The sequence below is a fragment of the Stegostoma tigrinum genome, chromosome 3, assembly GCF_030684315.1.
Source record: "Stegostoma tigrinum isolate sSteTig4 chromosome 3, sSteTig4.hap1, whole genome shotgun sequence".
Classification (NCBI taxonomy): Eukaryota; Metazoa; Chordata; class Chondrichthyes; order Orectolobiformes; family Stegostomatidae; genus Stegostoma; species Stegostoma tigrinum.
In genome coordinates, this window is record NC_081356.1 from 51821371 (window position 1) to 51834117 (window position 12747).

At 41.0% G+C, this 12747-nt stretch overlaps 1 protein-coding gene across 4 annotated transcripts in view; it reads left to right on the forward strand.

Annotated features, from left to right (window-relative positions):
- The window catches only part of ror2 (receptor tyrosine kinase-like orphan receptor 2), a 362545-nt gene that overhangs the window by 288489 nt on the left and 61309 nt on the right, over positions 1–12747 (forward strand). For all 4 annotated transcript variants that reach the window (XM_059644595.1, XM_048528079.2, XM_048528080.2 and 1 more), the window contains 2 exons: positions 7459–7746; positions 9662–9698. In XM_059644595.1, coding sequence (XP_059500578.1) covers positions 7459–7746; positions 9662–9698 — 325 coding nt within the window. The remainder of the gene's footprint in view (positions 1–7458; positions 7747–9661; positions 9699–12747) is intronic.

Below are 12747 nucleotides of genomic sequence, written 5' to 3' on the forward strand. Positions count from 1 at the left end.
TTTAAAGTCTTATTCATAGTCAACCCTTTCATGCTTGCTTGACTTAGCCCTGTGGCCTTTTATGCTACTTTATTTTTTTTAAATGGACATCTATCTCTCATCAATCCAAACTCTGCATTTTTGATCTTCATTTGCATGTCAACCATACATTTCTCAGTTTCTATCTCCCATGTACCTTTTAGAATCATAGAATGTTACAGCACAGAAAGTAGCTATACTGCCATTTGACAGGGAGTCCAACTTAGTTTCACATTTTGTATTTTGCTTAATAATCCTGCAGATTAGGCCACATTAATCAGATGTGGAATTCATTTTATATGGGCATGAACTTTATGGATTGTCTTGGCACCTGCACCTACCCTTCTGCCCACTTCCCCAACTCAACCCCCTGTGCTCACATCACCAGCTAAAATCTCAGAAGTGGTGATGCAAGGTACACATGCAATCTACATAGTTGCCATGACTTGAATTAACACCATGTGCAGCGTTACTCATTTTGAAGTGAGACTTCTGCCTCTTTCTGAGGAGAAAGTCCTGCCTTGGAAAACTTTCTGAAAAGCAGACTAATAGCCAGCTCTGCAACCACAACAGTATCACCAAGAGCTGATGCTGGGAACACAAATGCTGAGGAGCCTGACAAGTATCGGGTTGGGGATCTTGGTAGTGGGAGTGTGTGGTGAGATGAAAGGAGGAGGTGGTTCAGAAAGTGGTAGGGTGGATTAAATAGAGTTGGATATTCTGTGGGCTGTGCGTTTGATCAGTTTAATGCACCTACTAAAGTAGTTCCCTCACCGCCATGTCATGGATAAAATACTGGTGGCAGAGCAACAAGGTTCTTAAGTGACTATTAATTGCATGAAAGTCCATTTCTTCCTACCCTTGTAAAATTTCAGGTGGGTTGGACAGCTGGATTCTGCTGCCTTATTTTATATTATCTGCAGACTTGGATATTGTGCTCTGTATTCCTAAATCAAAGCTGTTAACACACAAAGAGAAAAGCGATAGTGGCATAATCAGTCCCAATGCATACTTGTCTCCAGTCAGCAAAACATCTGATCATGAATGAAGTTCTACCTATCCCTGAGCCAATTATGAAACCAGTATGTATCCAAATTATTGCTGTCCCTTTAATTTCTGAGCTGTAGTTCCTTGAAAACCTCCTTAGTTTGGACTTTAACAATGCTTTCTATTACCAACATTTAGTGACCAACCTGTAGTTGCTAAGTTCCAGCTCCTCCCGTTTTTGAACAACCTGTAATATTTTGTATCTTTCAGACCTTTGATATTACTACCAGATTTAATGAGATTGGAAGATTGTGACTTGAACTTTTCAATTTTCATAATTCCTTTCCTGAGTAATTTAGAATAGATTTTAGCTGGACTAGGTGAATTGTTTTGTGTACTCCCAAGCTTTATATCTTTCTGATTTATTTTTATGCCATTCAGTATCCCTTCCGCCATTTATTTGGCAATCCTCTTCTCTAGTGAACATATGGAATGTAATAATTTGGTACCTCAGTCAAGCCTTTTGTATCCAAAAATGATTCCCATGTTTGTCTGTAACTGACCATCATGTTTAATGGCAGAGGATGCCACCTCTACCACCATGCGGGATGCCATAGGTAGATTTATTGCCATCAATCCTTCTTGCTGCAACTACTTACATTACACCTCAGATACATGATTATGTCTTGTGAAGATATTTGGCTCAGTTTAAGGTTAAACACACATTAGCTACTTACTGTTAACACTGAGACCATCCTTTGAAACACAAATACATGCAGAACGTGTAGGACACATATCAAACAGAGGTTGGCTTCTCCCACAAACAGTCCTTTGTAAGCAAAGCTTATCATGTGATGACGTTTAACTACTTAAAGTGCATTATACAATAGATCATACCATTCTTTAATGTACCCTTTCATAAAAGGTTATGAGCTTTTATATGTATGTGTGTATGAGATATTTTATATATATAATATCTCATACACATATACACACCTTTATGAAAGGATACATTAAAGAATGGTACAATCTATTATTTATCATATACATTCATTGGATATGGGCATCACTGACTACACCAAACCATTGTTACCTAGAGAATAATTGAGAGTCAACCACATTGCTGTGAGTATGAAGCCAAATATAGACTAGACCAGATAAGGATGTCATGCTTCCATCTCTAAAGAACATTAGTGAGTCAGATGTGTTTAGGTTGCAATCAGTGGTAGTCATCATTAGGTTAGCTTTTTATTCCAGATTTTTAAAAATTGAATTCAGATGTCACCACCTACCATAGAGAATCAAAGACTGAGGGGTGACCTTATCGAGGTTCATAAAATCATGAGGGGCATCAATATGGTGAATAGCCAAGGTCTTTTCCCCGAGCGGGGGGTGGAGTCCAAAACTAGAGGGCATAGGTTTAAGGTGCGAGGGAAAAGATTTAAAGGAGATCTAAGGGGCAACGTTTTTGCACAGACGGTGGTGTGCATATGGAATGAGCTGTTAGAGGAAGAGGTGGAGGCTGGCAATTTGCAACAATTAAAAGGCATCCTGACGAAAAGGAAGGGTCAGAGGGATACGGGCCAAATGCTGGCAAATGAGAGTAGATTAAATTTGGAAATCCTGTCGGCATGGACAAGTTGAACCAAATGGTCTGTTTTCATGCTGTGCAGCTCTAAGACTCTATGGCGGTATTTAAACCCATGTCCCCAGAATATTCGCCTGAGGTTCCAGATTACTAGTGCAGTGACATTATCACTACATCATCTCTTATACTGCCCACTCACCTTTTCTTATTGTCTCTTTGTCTTTGGATTCTTCTCGGATTTCCCTGCATTCTCAGTATTCGGTCTTGTTTTCAATTGTTTAATTTGATTTAGTGTCATGCATACTTAAGTACATAAGACCATAAGACATGGTGAGAAGCTTTGTTTACAAGCAGTACAGGTGATAGTGAGCAAGCTCATACAGACCATAGGGTAAAGAAAGACTTGATCAGAAGCATACAGGTTACATCGCACAGGACGTGCACTAGGCAAGATGAACATTAGCAAGATCAGCATTATTTGAAGCTAGAGAGTCCATTCATCAGCCTAATAATGGCAGGGAAGAAGCTATTCTTGAACTTGCAGGTGCATGTGTTCAAGTATCTTTTGCCTGACTGAAAAGATTGTCCGAAAGCATTACCAGGGTGGGATTGGTCTTTGACGTTGGCAGCCTTTCTGCAGCATTGAGCGATGTAAATAGAGTCTATGGATGGAAGATTGGCTTCCATAATGGTCTGGTCTGCCCACACAACCTCTGTAGTTTGTTATGGTTCTGGGCATACTAGATGCCGTACCAGGCCATTATGCACCCGGACAGTATGCTTTCAATGGTGCATCTGTAAAAGTCAGTGAGGATTCTTGTGGGCATGCCAAATTTCCTGAGCCGCCTGAGGAAGAAGAGGTTTAGTTGTGCCTTCTTGACTGTCACATCTGCGCGGGAAGTTCAGGACAGGTTGTCGGTTATCATCATTACCAGGAACTTGGTGTTTCCAATCCTTTGAACCTCAGCTCCATTGATGTAAATGGGGGCATGTTCTCATTTCTTTCTGAAATAAATGATCAGTTCTTTCGTTTTGGTGACATTGAGAGAGAGATTGCTATCATTGCACCACATTACTATGCCCTCTATCTCCTTTCTGTGTTCTGCCTCATCATTGTCTGATATCGTCATAACCACTATGGTGTTGTCAGCGAACTTTTAGATGTGTTCTGCAACTGGCACATGTTATAAATCTCCTGATTCTGTTTTATTTTAACCTCCTCTTTCATTGTCACAAACAGAGCCCTTGCTTTGTATCCTCATTTTTTTTTCTGTTCGTTGGAATATTCATTTTGTGTATTTTCAGCCACTGCACAATGTCCCTAACCCCCAATATCTCTTTCTTCTCCTATCCATTTTAAATATATTGTGACCAGCAATGTTTGGTACCCATTCCTGTCCACATTTAAACTGTATTCCTATTATAGCCATGATCTGATAGTCTTTCCTATATCTTGTTCTTTTATCAGTTGATCTATTTTTTTCCCAGTTCAATGCTGACATAAAACAGGAGCAGGTGTAGACCACATGGCCATTTAATCTGTTCCACCATCTGATAAAATTATAGCATATCTTCTACACTAAATCATCAAAATCTGCAAAATTAGTACCCAAAGTTTATTGACATCTGTATGCTCAGTAACCTAGCCTTTACAGTATGTAATTTAGAGGATACCAAACATACACAGCCCTTTAGGTGAAGAAATCTTGATCCTGAGTGGCCAACTTCTTATTCTGAAACTGTGCCTTAGAGTTCTAGATTCTCCAGTCACGGGGAATACTTCAGCAGTATGTGCCTCTCAAGTGCTATAAAAAATTTACATGATTTAATTTCAATTAGTTCTCATTCTTGTAAATTCCAGGAAATATAAACCAAATCTGCTTAATTTCTTGTTAAAGGACAATTATTTCTTGCCAGGCACCAGTACAGTACACCTTTATTGCACACTATCTTGTGTAATTATAGTATTCTTAGATAAGGAGAGCAAACTGCACATGGTACTCCAGGACACACCAATCCCCTTTGTAATTAATGTAATAATTCTTTACTTCTGTACTCCAAACCTTTTGAATTAGTGTTAGTGTCACATGTACTCAAATAGGTACAGTGAAAAGTGTGCAAATTGCATATGTTTTCATCTTAGGAGCAAAGGTTCCTGGGTACAGCTTTTACAGTTACAGTTCTTGGAAAAATAGAGAAGTAAAAAAAAATGTCCAGCATTGCAGATTTAGGAGTAAACTATAAAATGGAGAAAAGAAGTACAGAGAAACGGACTTCAGACTCAGTCCACAATGACATCCATCCTCCATTCTGCACTGGGCCTTGATCCAGACCACAGGGTTCACGAGGCAGGCAGATCACTCTGGTATCAGTTCGAGACCGGAAGTCTACATCAAGACCATGCCAGGCGGAGAGACTGTCACATACTGCCCGAAGACCACCACACTGGGCTGCTGGAAGATTGCAACGCCAGGTCAAGAGAACGCCAAAGAAGACTCCATGCCGAGCCGAGAAGACTCCATGCCGAGCCAAGAAACCGCCTCGTCGGGTCCCTACTGAGGCCAGGAGTCCTAAGGCCAAAACTTCTTAGGCAGCTAGGTTAGTGGCTGCGAGTTCAAAGACTAGGAGTTCCAAGGCCACAAGGTCTGTGGCTAAGTGTTCCGAGGCTGGCAATTCCAAGGCTAGCAATTCCGAGGCCACGAGTTCTGAGGCCGGGAGGTCTGAGGCCAAAACGAAAGAAGAGGAAATAAAATACAAAAAGAGAAAAAGAGCAACGAAAAGAATAGGAACAAACAGGGCAAACAGGCTCCAACTGAAGCATCCTACTCCACTGCATCCCAAAACCAGTCCAACCTGTCTCTGCCTCCCTAACCGGTTCTTCCTCTCACCCATCCCTTCCTCCCACCCCAAGCCGCACCCCCAGCTACCTACTAACCTCATCCCACCTCCTTGACCTGTCCGTCTTCCCTGGACTGACCTATCCCCTCCCTACCTCCCCACCCACACCTTCTCCACCTATCTTCTTTACTCTCCATCTTCGGTCCGCCTCCCCCTCTCTCCCTATTTATTCCAGTTCCCTCCCCCCATCCCCCTCTCTGATGAAGGGTCTAGGCCCGAAACGTCAGCTTTTGTGCTCCTGAGATGCTGCTTGGCCTGCTGTGTTCATCCAGCCTCACATTTTATTATCTTGGAATCTCCAGCATCTGCAGTTCCCATTATCTCATCCTACTCCACTGCCATCTTCTGGCCAAGTAACAAAAGCTGCCAAGATAATAAAGCTGGATGAACACAGCAGGCCAAGCAGCATCTCAGAGGAACACAAAAGCTGACGTTTCGGGCCTAGACCCCTAATTGCTTGCTGATTTATGCTAGATTTTTTGAATCATGTAAAAGGGCATTCTGATCCCTCTAAATGCAAACATGTCCCAGTCTAGCCATTTCAAAATAATTCAATTCTTTTATTTTCCTTACACCTAAGCTTTCTATATCCCTCTGAAAATGTATTGTATCTTGCTCTTTACATATATATTGTCAGCAAACTGGTACACCCTGCCCCTCACCTAAGTCATTAATGTAGATGTAATGATAAATTAGACCTTAAATAATGTCAGCAAAGGACTTTATTGATATTTTAGGAACATTTGGTAATGTTAATCAAAGCAGTCCAGAAGAGATAATTATTCTATGTTGAATTGCCAATTTCAGCCTATTTTGTTTCTTTTCATATTTCAATATCTGAAATATAAACTAAACTTTTAATCAAGATACTTAAACAGACTTATTCTGTCCATCACAAACTTTTACCTCAACCCCCAAGTTTGTGACTTTCACACTGCAGGGTCTTGAAGCAGTGCTGATGTGGTCTTTTTGAACTTGGCAAATATCCCAGCTGAGTTCAGATCTCCTGCCTATGTGATTTGTGCTCCAGGCCCAATCTTTACTGGCAAAAGTGGGATCTGTTGGAAATAGGGGCTGGATCTGTGCAGTCAAGACTCCCACACTTATTTTAAAGATCCCCAGAGTTGTCGCGACTCCAGGAAAATCCAGCCCGAATATTGCAAAGTGGAGCATAAAATGCTGAGAAAGCTGCAACCTAATCACAACTAGAGAAGGTAGAGGGAAATAATGTTGAAAAGATCGACTGGAAAAACTCAACAGGTTTGGCACCATATGTGGAGAGAAAGAGTTAACGGTTATGGTCCAGTGACTCTCCTTCAGAACAGATTTCCAGCATTTGCAGTTCTTTGTTTTTCTTTAAAAAAAATTCAATGAAATGACCTGTGAAATAGTTCCAGTAAGTTTATGTTGTCTAACGTTTTTGTTGTCACTTTACCTGTAGAGTACTGTCTTTCTGTAATCACCATAGGTATAATCTGTCTCTCTCTATAGGTTTTTCTTTCAATAATTTTAAGCACCTGGTCAAAAGCGCATATTGAGGTCACTTGTATTATTTTGCATAACCTCTGGCATTTTTTAAAAAAGTATCTCCTCTTCAGTAAGCAGTCAGAAATCTTTGATTATATATTCAATCTGTAAAAAGGATTGAGCTTTATATTTGGGTTTATATTGTTCTTCTGCACTGGTTGTCACCAGACTTGCTTATTCTATTGGATAAGTAAAAATCCCACCAACCTTAACTGGATTTCAGTCAGTATTTTGAAAACACTGGGGAGTTTAATGACTCTTTACTTGGGCCATGTCACTTTGTAAGCTCATTTTTAGTCTAATATTAAAACAATAAACAATGTATTTGTAGATTTCTCAAAAATTAAAATTTCAGTGTATACAGCTGAAGAAATACTTTAGAATATGGAACTGGTATTTGACATATCACTTGCATATTAATTTCTGATTTTTCGCTTCAGGTTATTTTCTGACCTTTCTGGCACCTGTGAACAATATTACTATAGTACAAGGACAGACAGCAACTTTGCACTGCAAAGTTGCAGGCAACCCAATTCCAAATATAAGATGGCTGAAAAATGATGCTCCAGTTTTTCAAGAAGCAAGACGGATCACAATAAGAAAAACAGAATATGGTTCTCGCCTTAGAATTCAAGATCTGGATACAACAGACACAGGCTATTACCAATGTGTTGCATCCAATGGCAATAAAACCATCACAGCCACTGGGGTGCTCTATGTGAAACTTGGTATGTACATTTTAAGTAATAGACAATAAAATTATTTATATAAAAATTCAGAAACAGTAGAATTTGATTAGCTGATGCAGTATGCATTCTTCTACCATGAATTCTACCATGCGCAGTCGTAGAAAAAGACACAAGTGGCCCTCGGGTGAGGGTGCTTAATTGGGCAAGAGCCAATTACACCCAAATTATACAAGAACTGGAGAATGTCGATTGGAAGTAGTTATTTGAGGGCAGATCCACCACTGGCACATGGGATGCTTTTAAAGACCAATTAACTAAAGTGCAGGACATGCATGTCCCTGCAAAACTAAAGGATAGGAATGACAAATTCAGGCACCATGGATGACAAGGGAAATTGTAACGTTAGTCAAAAGGAAAAGGGAAGCATACGACAAGCCTAGGCAGCTACAAATTGACAAAGCCCTGGAGGAGTACGGAGAAATTAGGAAGAAACTTAAATGGGCAATTAGGAAGTGAAAAAGGGACCATGAAATGTCTTTAGCAAACAGGGTCAAGGAGAATCCCAAGGTTTTATATGCATATGTTAGAAGAAAGTTGGTATCAAGGGAAAGAGTAGGCCCACTCAAGGATGTAGGAGGGAAGTTATGTGGAGAGCCACAGGAAGTGAGGAAGATCCTGAATGAGTACTTTGTATCAGTTTTCACTAAGGAGAAGGACATGACTAATGTTGACATTAGGGATGAATGTGTGAATAGAGAATGTCAAAGGAAGTTTTGGGAATCCTAAATTACATTAAGATACACAAGTGACCAGGACCAGATGGGATTAGCCCAGGTTACACAGAGACCCAACGGAGGAAATAGCCAGGGCATTGGCAGATATCGTCACATCCTTGTTCACAGCTGAAGTTCCACAGCACTGGAGATTAGCGAATGTTGTTCCCTTATTTAAGAAAGGATGCAGGGATAATCCAGGAAACTGTAGGCTGGTGTGATGGCTTTGGCAAGAGTGACGATCATTCAGCAGAAGAGGGGTAGAAAATGACTGAGGCAGTGAGCTGGTGGCAGCCAGAAGGAGATGTCCAGGTAATAGAGGGATTGAGTTCAAGAACAATGAAGTTATGCTCCAGCTATACAAAAGCCTGGTTTGGCCACATCTGGAGTATTGTGTCCAGTTCTGGTCACCTCATTACAGGAGAGATGTGGAAGCATTAAAAAAGCACAGAGGAGATTTACCAGGATGTTGCCTGCAATGGAGGGAAGGTCTTACGAGGAAAGGTTGAGAGCGCTAGGGCTTTTCTCTTTAGAATGACGAATGATGAGAGGTGACTTGATAGAGGTGTACAAAACGATCAGAGCTATATATAGAGTACACAGCAGAGACCTTTTCCTAGGGTGGAGGTAGCTCTTATGAGGGGACGTAGTTTTAAAGTGAAAGGAGGTAGATATAGGGAAGGCGTTGGAGGTAGGTTCTTTACTCAGAGAATAGTAGGGGCGTGGAATGCATTGCCGGAGCGGGTAGTGGAGTCGGCCTTATTAGGGGCATTTAAGCAGCTATTAGATAGGCATATGGTTGATAGTATAAGGTAGGGGTGGAGCTTAAATAGACCTTAGGTTTTGGGTAAAAGTTCGGCACAACATCGTGGGCCAAAGGGCCTGTACTGTGCTCTATTGTTCTGTGTTCTATGTTGCAACTGATCCATGGGCCATGCAGTCAATATTACTACTTTAACTACTGTGTATTGCAGCATAAGGGCACACAAGTTTTGTGTTTAAGTAAACGGTTTTCTACTGACTGCAGAATCTGAGCTATCATCCTGCAATTGAAGGGAATATCTTAGGAGGTATCTCGAAGTTAAATACTTTTGAAATAAAATATAAACTTGGCATTGATTACTGGTTTGTCCAATATTTTAACTCATCAGGTATTAACTTTGTTCTGTGCTTTCTTCTAGGTCAGTCTCCAACTCATAGTCCACATCACAGTTCACAGTAAGTAACCTGATGACCCCTATTTGCGAGAAACATTTTGCAGATCTACAGATCATGTCAGAGCATATTACAGAACTTATTTGAGAAAAAAAGAATTTATTTTTATTTTTCTTCCCTTTTCTATTTCGAATATTTCCAAAAAGTGTTGTGATGTATAGAATGGGAATGTCAGGATAAAGAATGAAATTACATTATCTTTAAGAGTGGGAATCAGTTCAGTGGTACATTGCCAAGATGATGCAGATCAGATTGTGAATTTACGGTTGGATGGAATTCCAGGTGCAGTAGACTGAAGTTCCTACATGCTGTTCTTCTGTTCCATCCTCAAAGAAAAGACAATATTTGCACTTGTATTAGAAACTGTTTAGTACCATAATAAAGTACAATATAGATTTGCCGCTAAGTCTTTTATCCAAAATTATTCACTTTTAATATATACTACGGAAAATGTATTTTGAGGGAAAATTTTCAAAATGATTTGACGAAGTAACAATATGGATTGGTTATTGACTTCTAGTTTTAATTTGAATGAACTCCAATTTTAAGCTGGCTGCATTGGTTTTATTTCCTGTGTATTCCATTCACATTAAATCTCCATTTTAAAAGGGTATTAATCTGATGTTTTTTTCAAATCCCTTTTTTGGTGTGGCTGAGTATACATTTTTTTCTCAGACCAAAAATATTCTAAAACAAATTCTCGATTCTTCGAAGTGTTAGGTTAATTCTTTCAATACCAAGATCTTGCCGAGTGCACCTGGTGCCCCTAAACTGCTGAATGGTATTTGTTGGTTTTGGCAGTTTTCAAACCTGGAAGCATAGCAACTACAGAGGGCTAAGGCTGAAACAAAGACTTTGTTTCATTCACATGTAATTCAGCTCTTCAAGGAAGGATAAAATAAAATGTATTTGTACTACTTGGCACAATTAACTTTATTAGAAAAATAATTTTTTGGTTTTTAGTTCTCTAAACTTAATGGGTGGAGGTGAAATGGCACCACTTTTGTGCTATGAATTTATGGCTCCTGAAACGTGATTCATTTCCCCATATATATTGAGCAATCATTGAGCATGGCTGCCTATATTTCCTAATTTTTCCATGTTTATACTTTGGGGTGGTTTTGGATTCTTTTGCATTAACATCAGAACAACGCAAGTGGAAATTCATGAGAATAAATTTTCATGAAGACTGGGGAGGAACAAAATAAGAGAGATATTCTTAAGAAACAATGGACTGGATTTTCCTGGAGGAAATGTAAAACATATGTCACAAAATATCCTGATTCTGCAAACCCACATCCGTTAAAAGGCCTCTGCCCACAATACATTTATACCTCTGTGTGTCTGTGTGCACATGCACACATGCGAGTGTAATCAAATATGGTAATGGAGATTGGCAAGTGGAAAGGTGGGCAGACTAGAAGACTGTCCTCCATTTAGTGGTATATTGGCACAGCTATAATCATCACTATAAAGCCCTCAAGTTTTCACTTTTCCTCCATTTCATGTTTTATCTTCTATTCTCCCTGAGTCTTCTCATTTCTCCCATATTACTCTCATCATGTAACCTCCTTTTCTCCAATGCTCTGACCAAACCCCATGCATCCTTTATACGCCCATTATCTTCCACAGACATTTCATTGCCATTAACAAATCCTCCATATCATCTCTCCAATTATCTGTTGTGAATTTTAAATCCTCATCCACACCAACTGGAGTTCTGATAGAGTTGGACCCAATCCTTGTTGGGCAGCTGAGAAGAGTGATAGGCCACAGTGCAGCCCTGATCTCAAGTCATGAATGTACAAAAAATCAATTTAACATTCTTTTTGAAACACCACAACATTTATAGAAAGTCAAAATCTTTTATGTATTTTACACCAGTTAATCGTATATAAAAAATCAAAAGCATATCAGAGAAATCGCAATTTATTATAAGATAATAATGATGCAAATCAAACAAAATGTGCATTCCAAGGTAATAAAATGTGAGGCTGGATGAACACAGCAGGCCCAGCAGCATCTCAGGAGCACAAAAGCTAACGTTTCGGGCCTAGACCCTTCATCAGAGAGGGGGATGGGGTGAGGGTTCTGGAATAAATAGGGAGAGAGGGGGAGGCGGACCGAAGATGGAGAGAAAGGAAGATAGGTGGAGAGGAGAGTATAGGTGGGGAGGTAGGGAGGGGATAGGTCAGTCCAGGGAAGACGGACAGGTCAAGAAGGTGGGATGAGGTTAATAAGTAGGAGATGGAGGTGCGGCTTGGGGTGGGAGGAAGGGATGGGTGAGAGGAAGAACAGGTTAGGGAGGCAGAGACAGGCTGGGCTGGTTTTGGGATGCAGTGGGTGGAGGGGAAGAGCTGGGCTGATTGTGTGGTGCACTGGGGGGAGGGGACGAACTGGGCTGGTTTTGGGATGCATTGGGGGAAGGGGAGATTTTGAAGCTGGTGAAGTCCACATTGATACCATTGGCTGCAGGGTTCCCAAGCAGAATATGAGTTGCTGTTCCTGCAACCTTCGGGTGGCATCGTTGTGGCACTGCAGGAGGCCCATGATGGACATGTCATCTAAAGAATGGGAGAGGGAGTGGAAATGGTTTGCGACTGGGAGGTGCAGTTGTTTATTGCGAACCGAGCAGAGGTGTTGTACAAAGCGGTCCCCAAGCCTCCGCTTGGTTTCCCCAATGTAGAGGAAGCCACACCGGGTACAATGGATACAGTATACCACATTGGCAGATGTGCAGGTGAACCTCTGCTTAATATGGAAAGTCATCTTGGGGCCTGGGATAGGAGTGAGGGAGGAGGTGTGGGGGCAGGTGTAGCATTTCCTGCAGTTGCAGGGGAAGGTACCGGGTGTGGTGGGGTTGGAGGGCAGTGTGGAGCGAACAAGGGAGTCATGGAGAGAGTGCTCTCTCCAGAAAGCAGACAAGGGTGGGGATGGAAAAATGTCTTGGGTGGTGGGGTGGGATTGTAGATGGCGGAAGTGTCGGAGGATGATTCGTTGTATCCGGAGGTTGGTGGTGTGGTGTGTGAGAACGAGGGGGATCCTCTTTGGG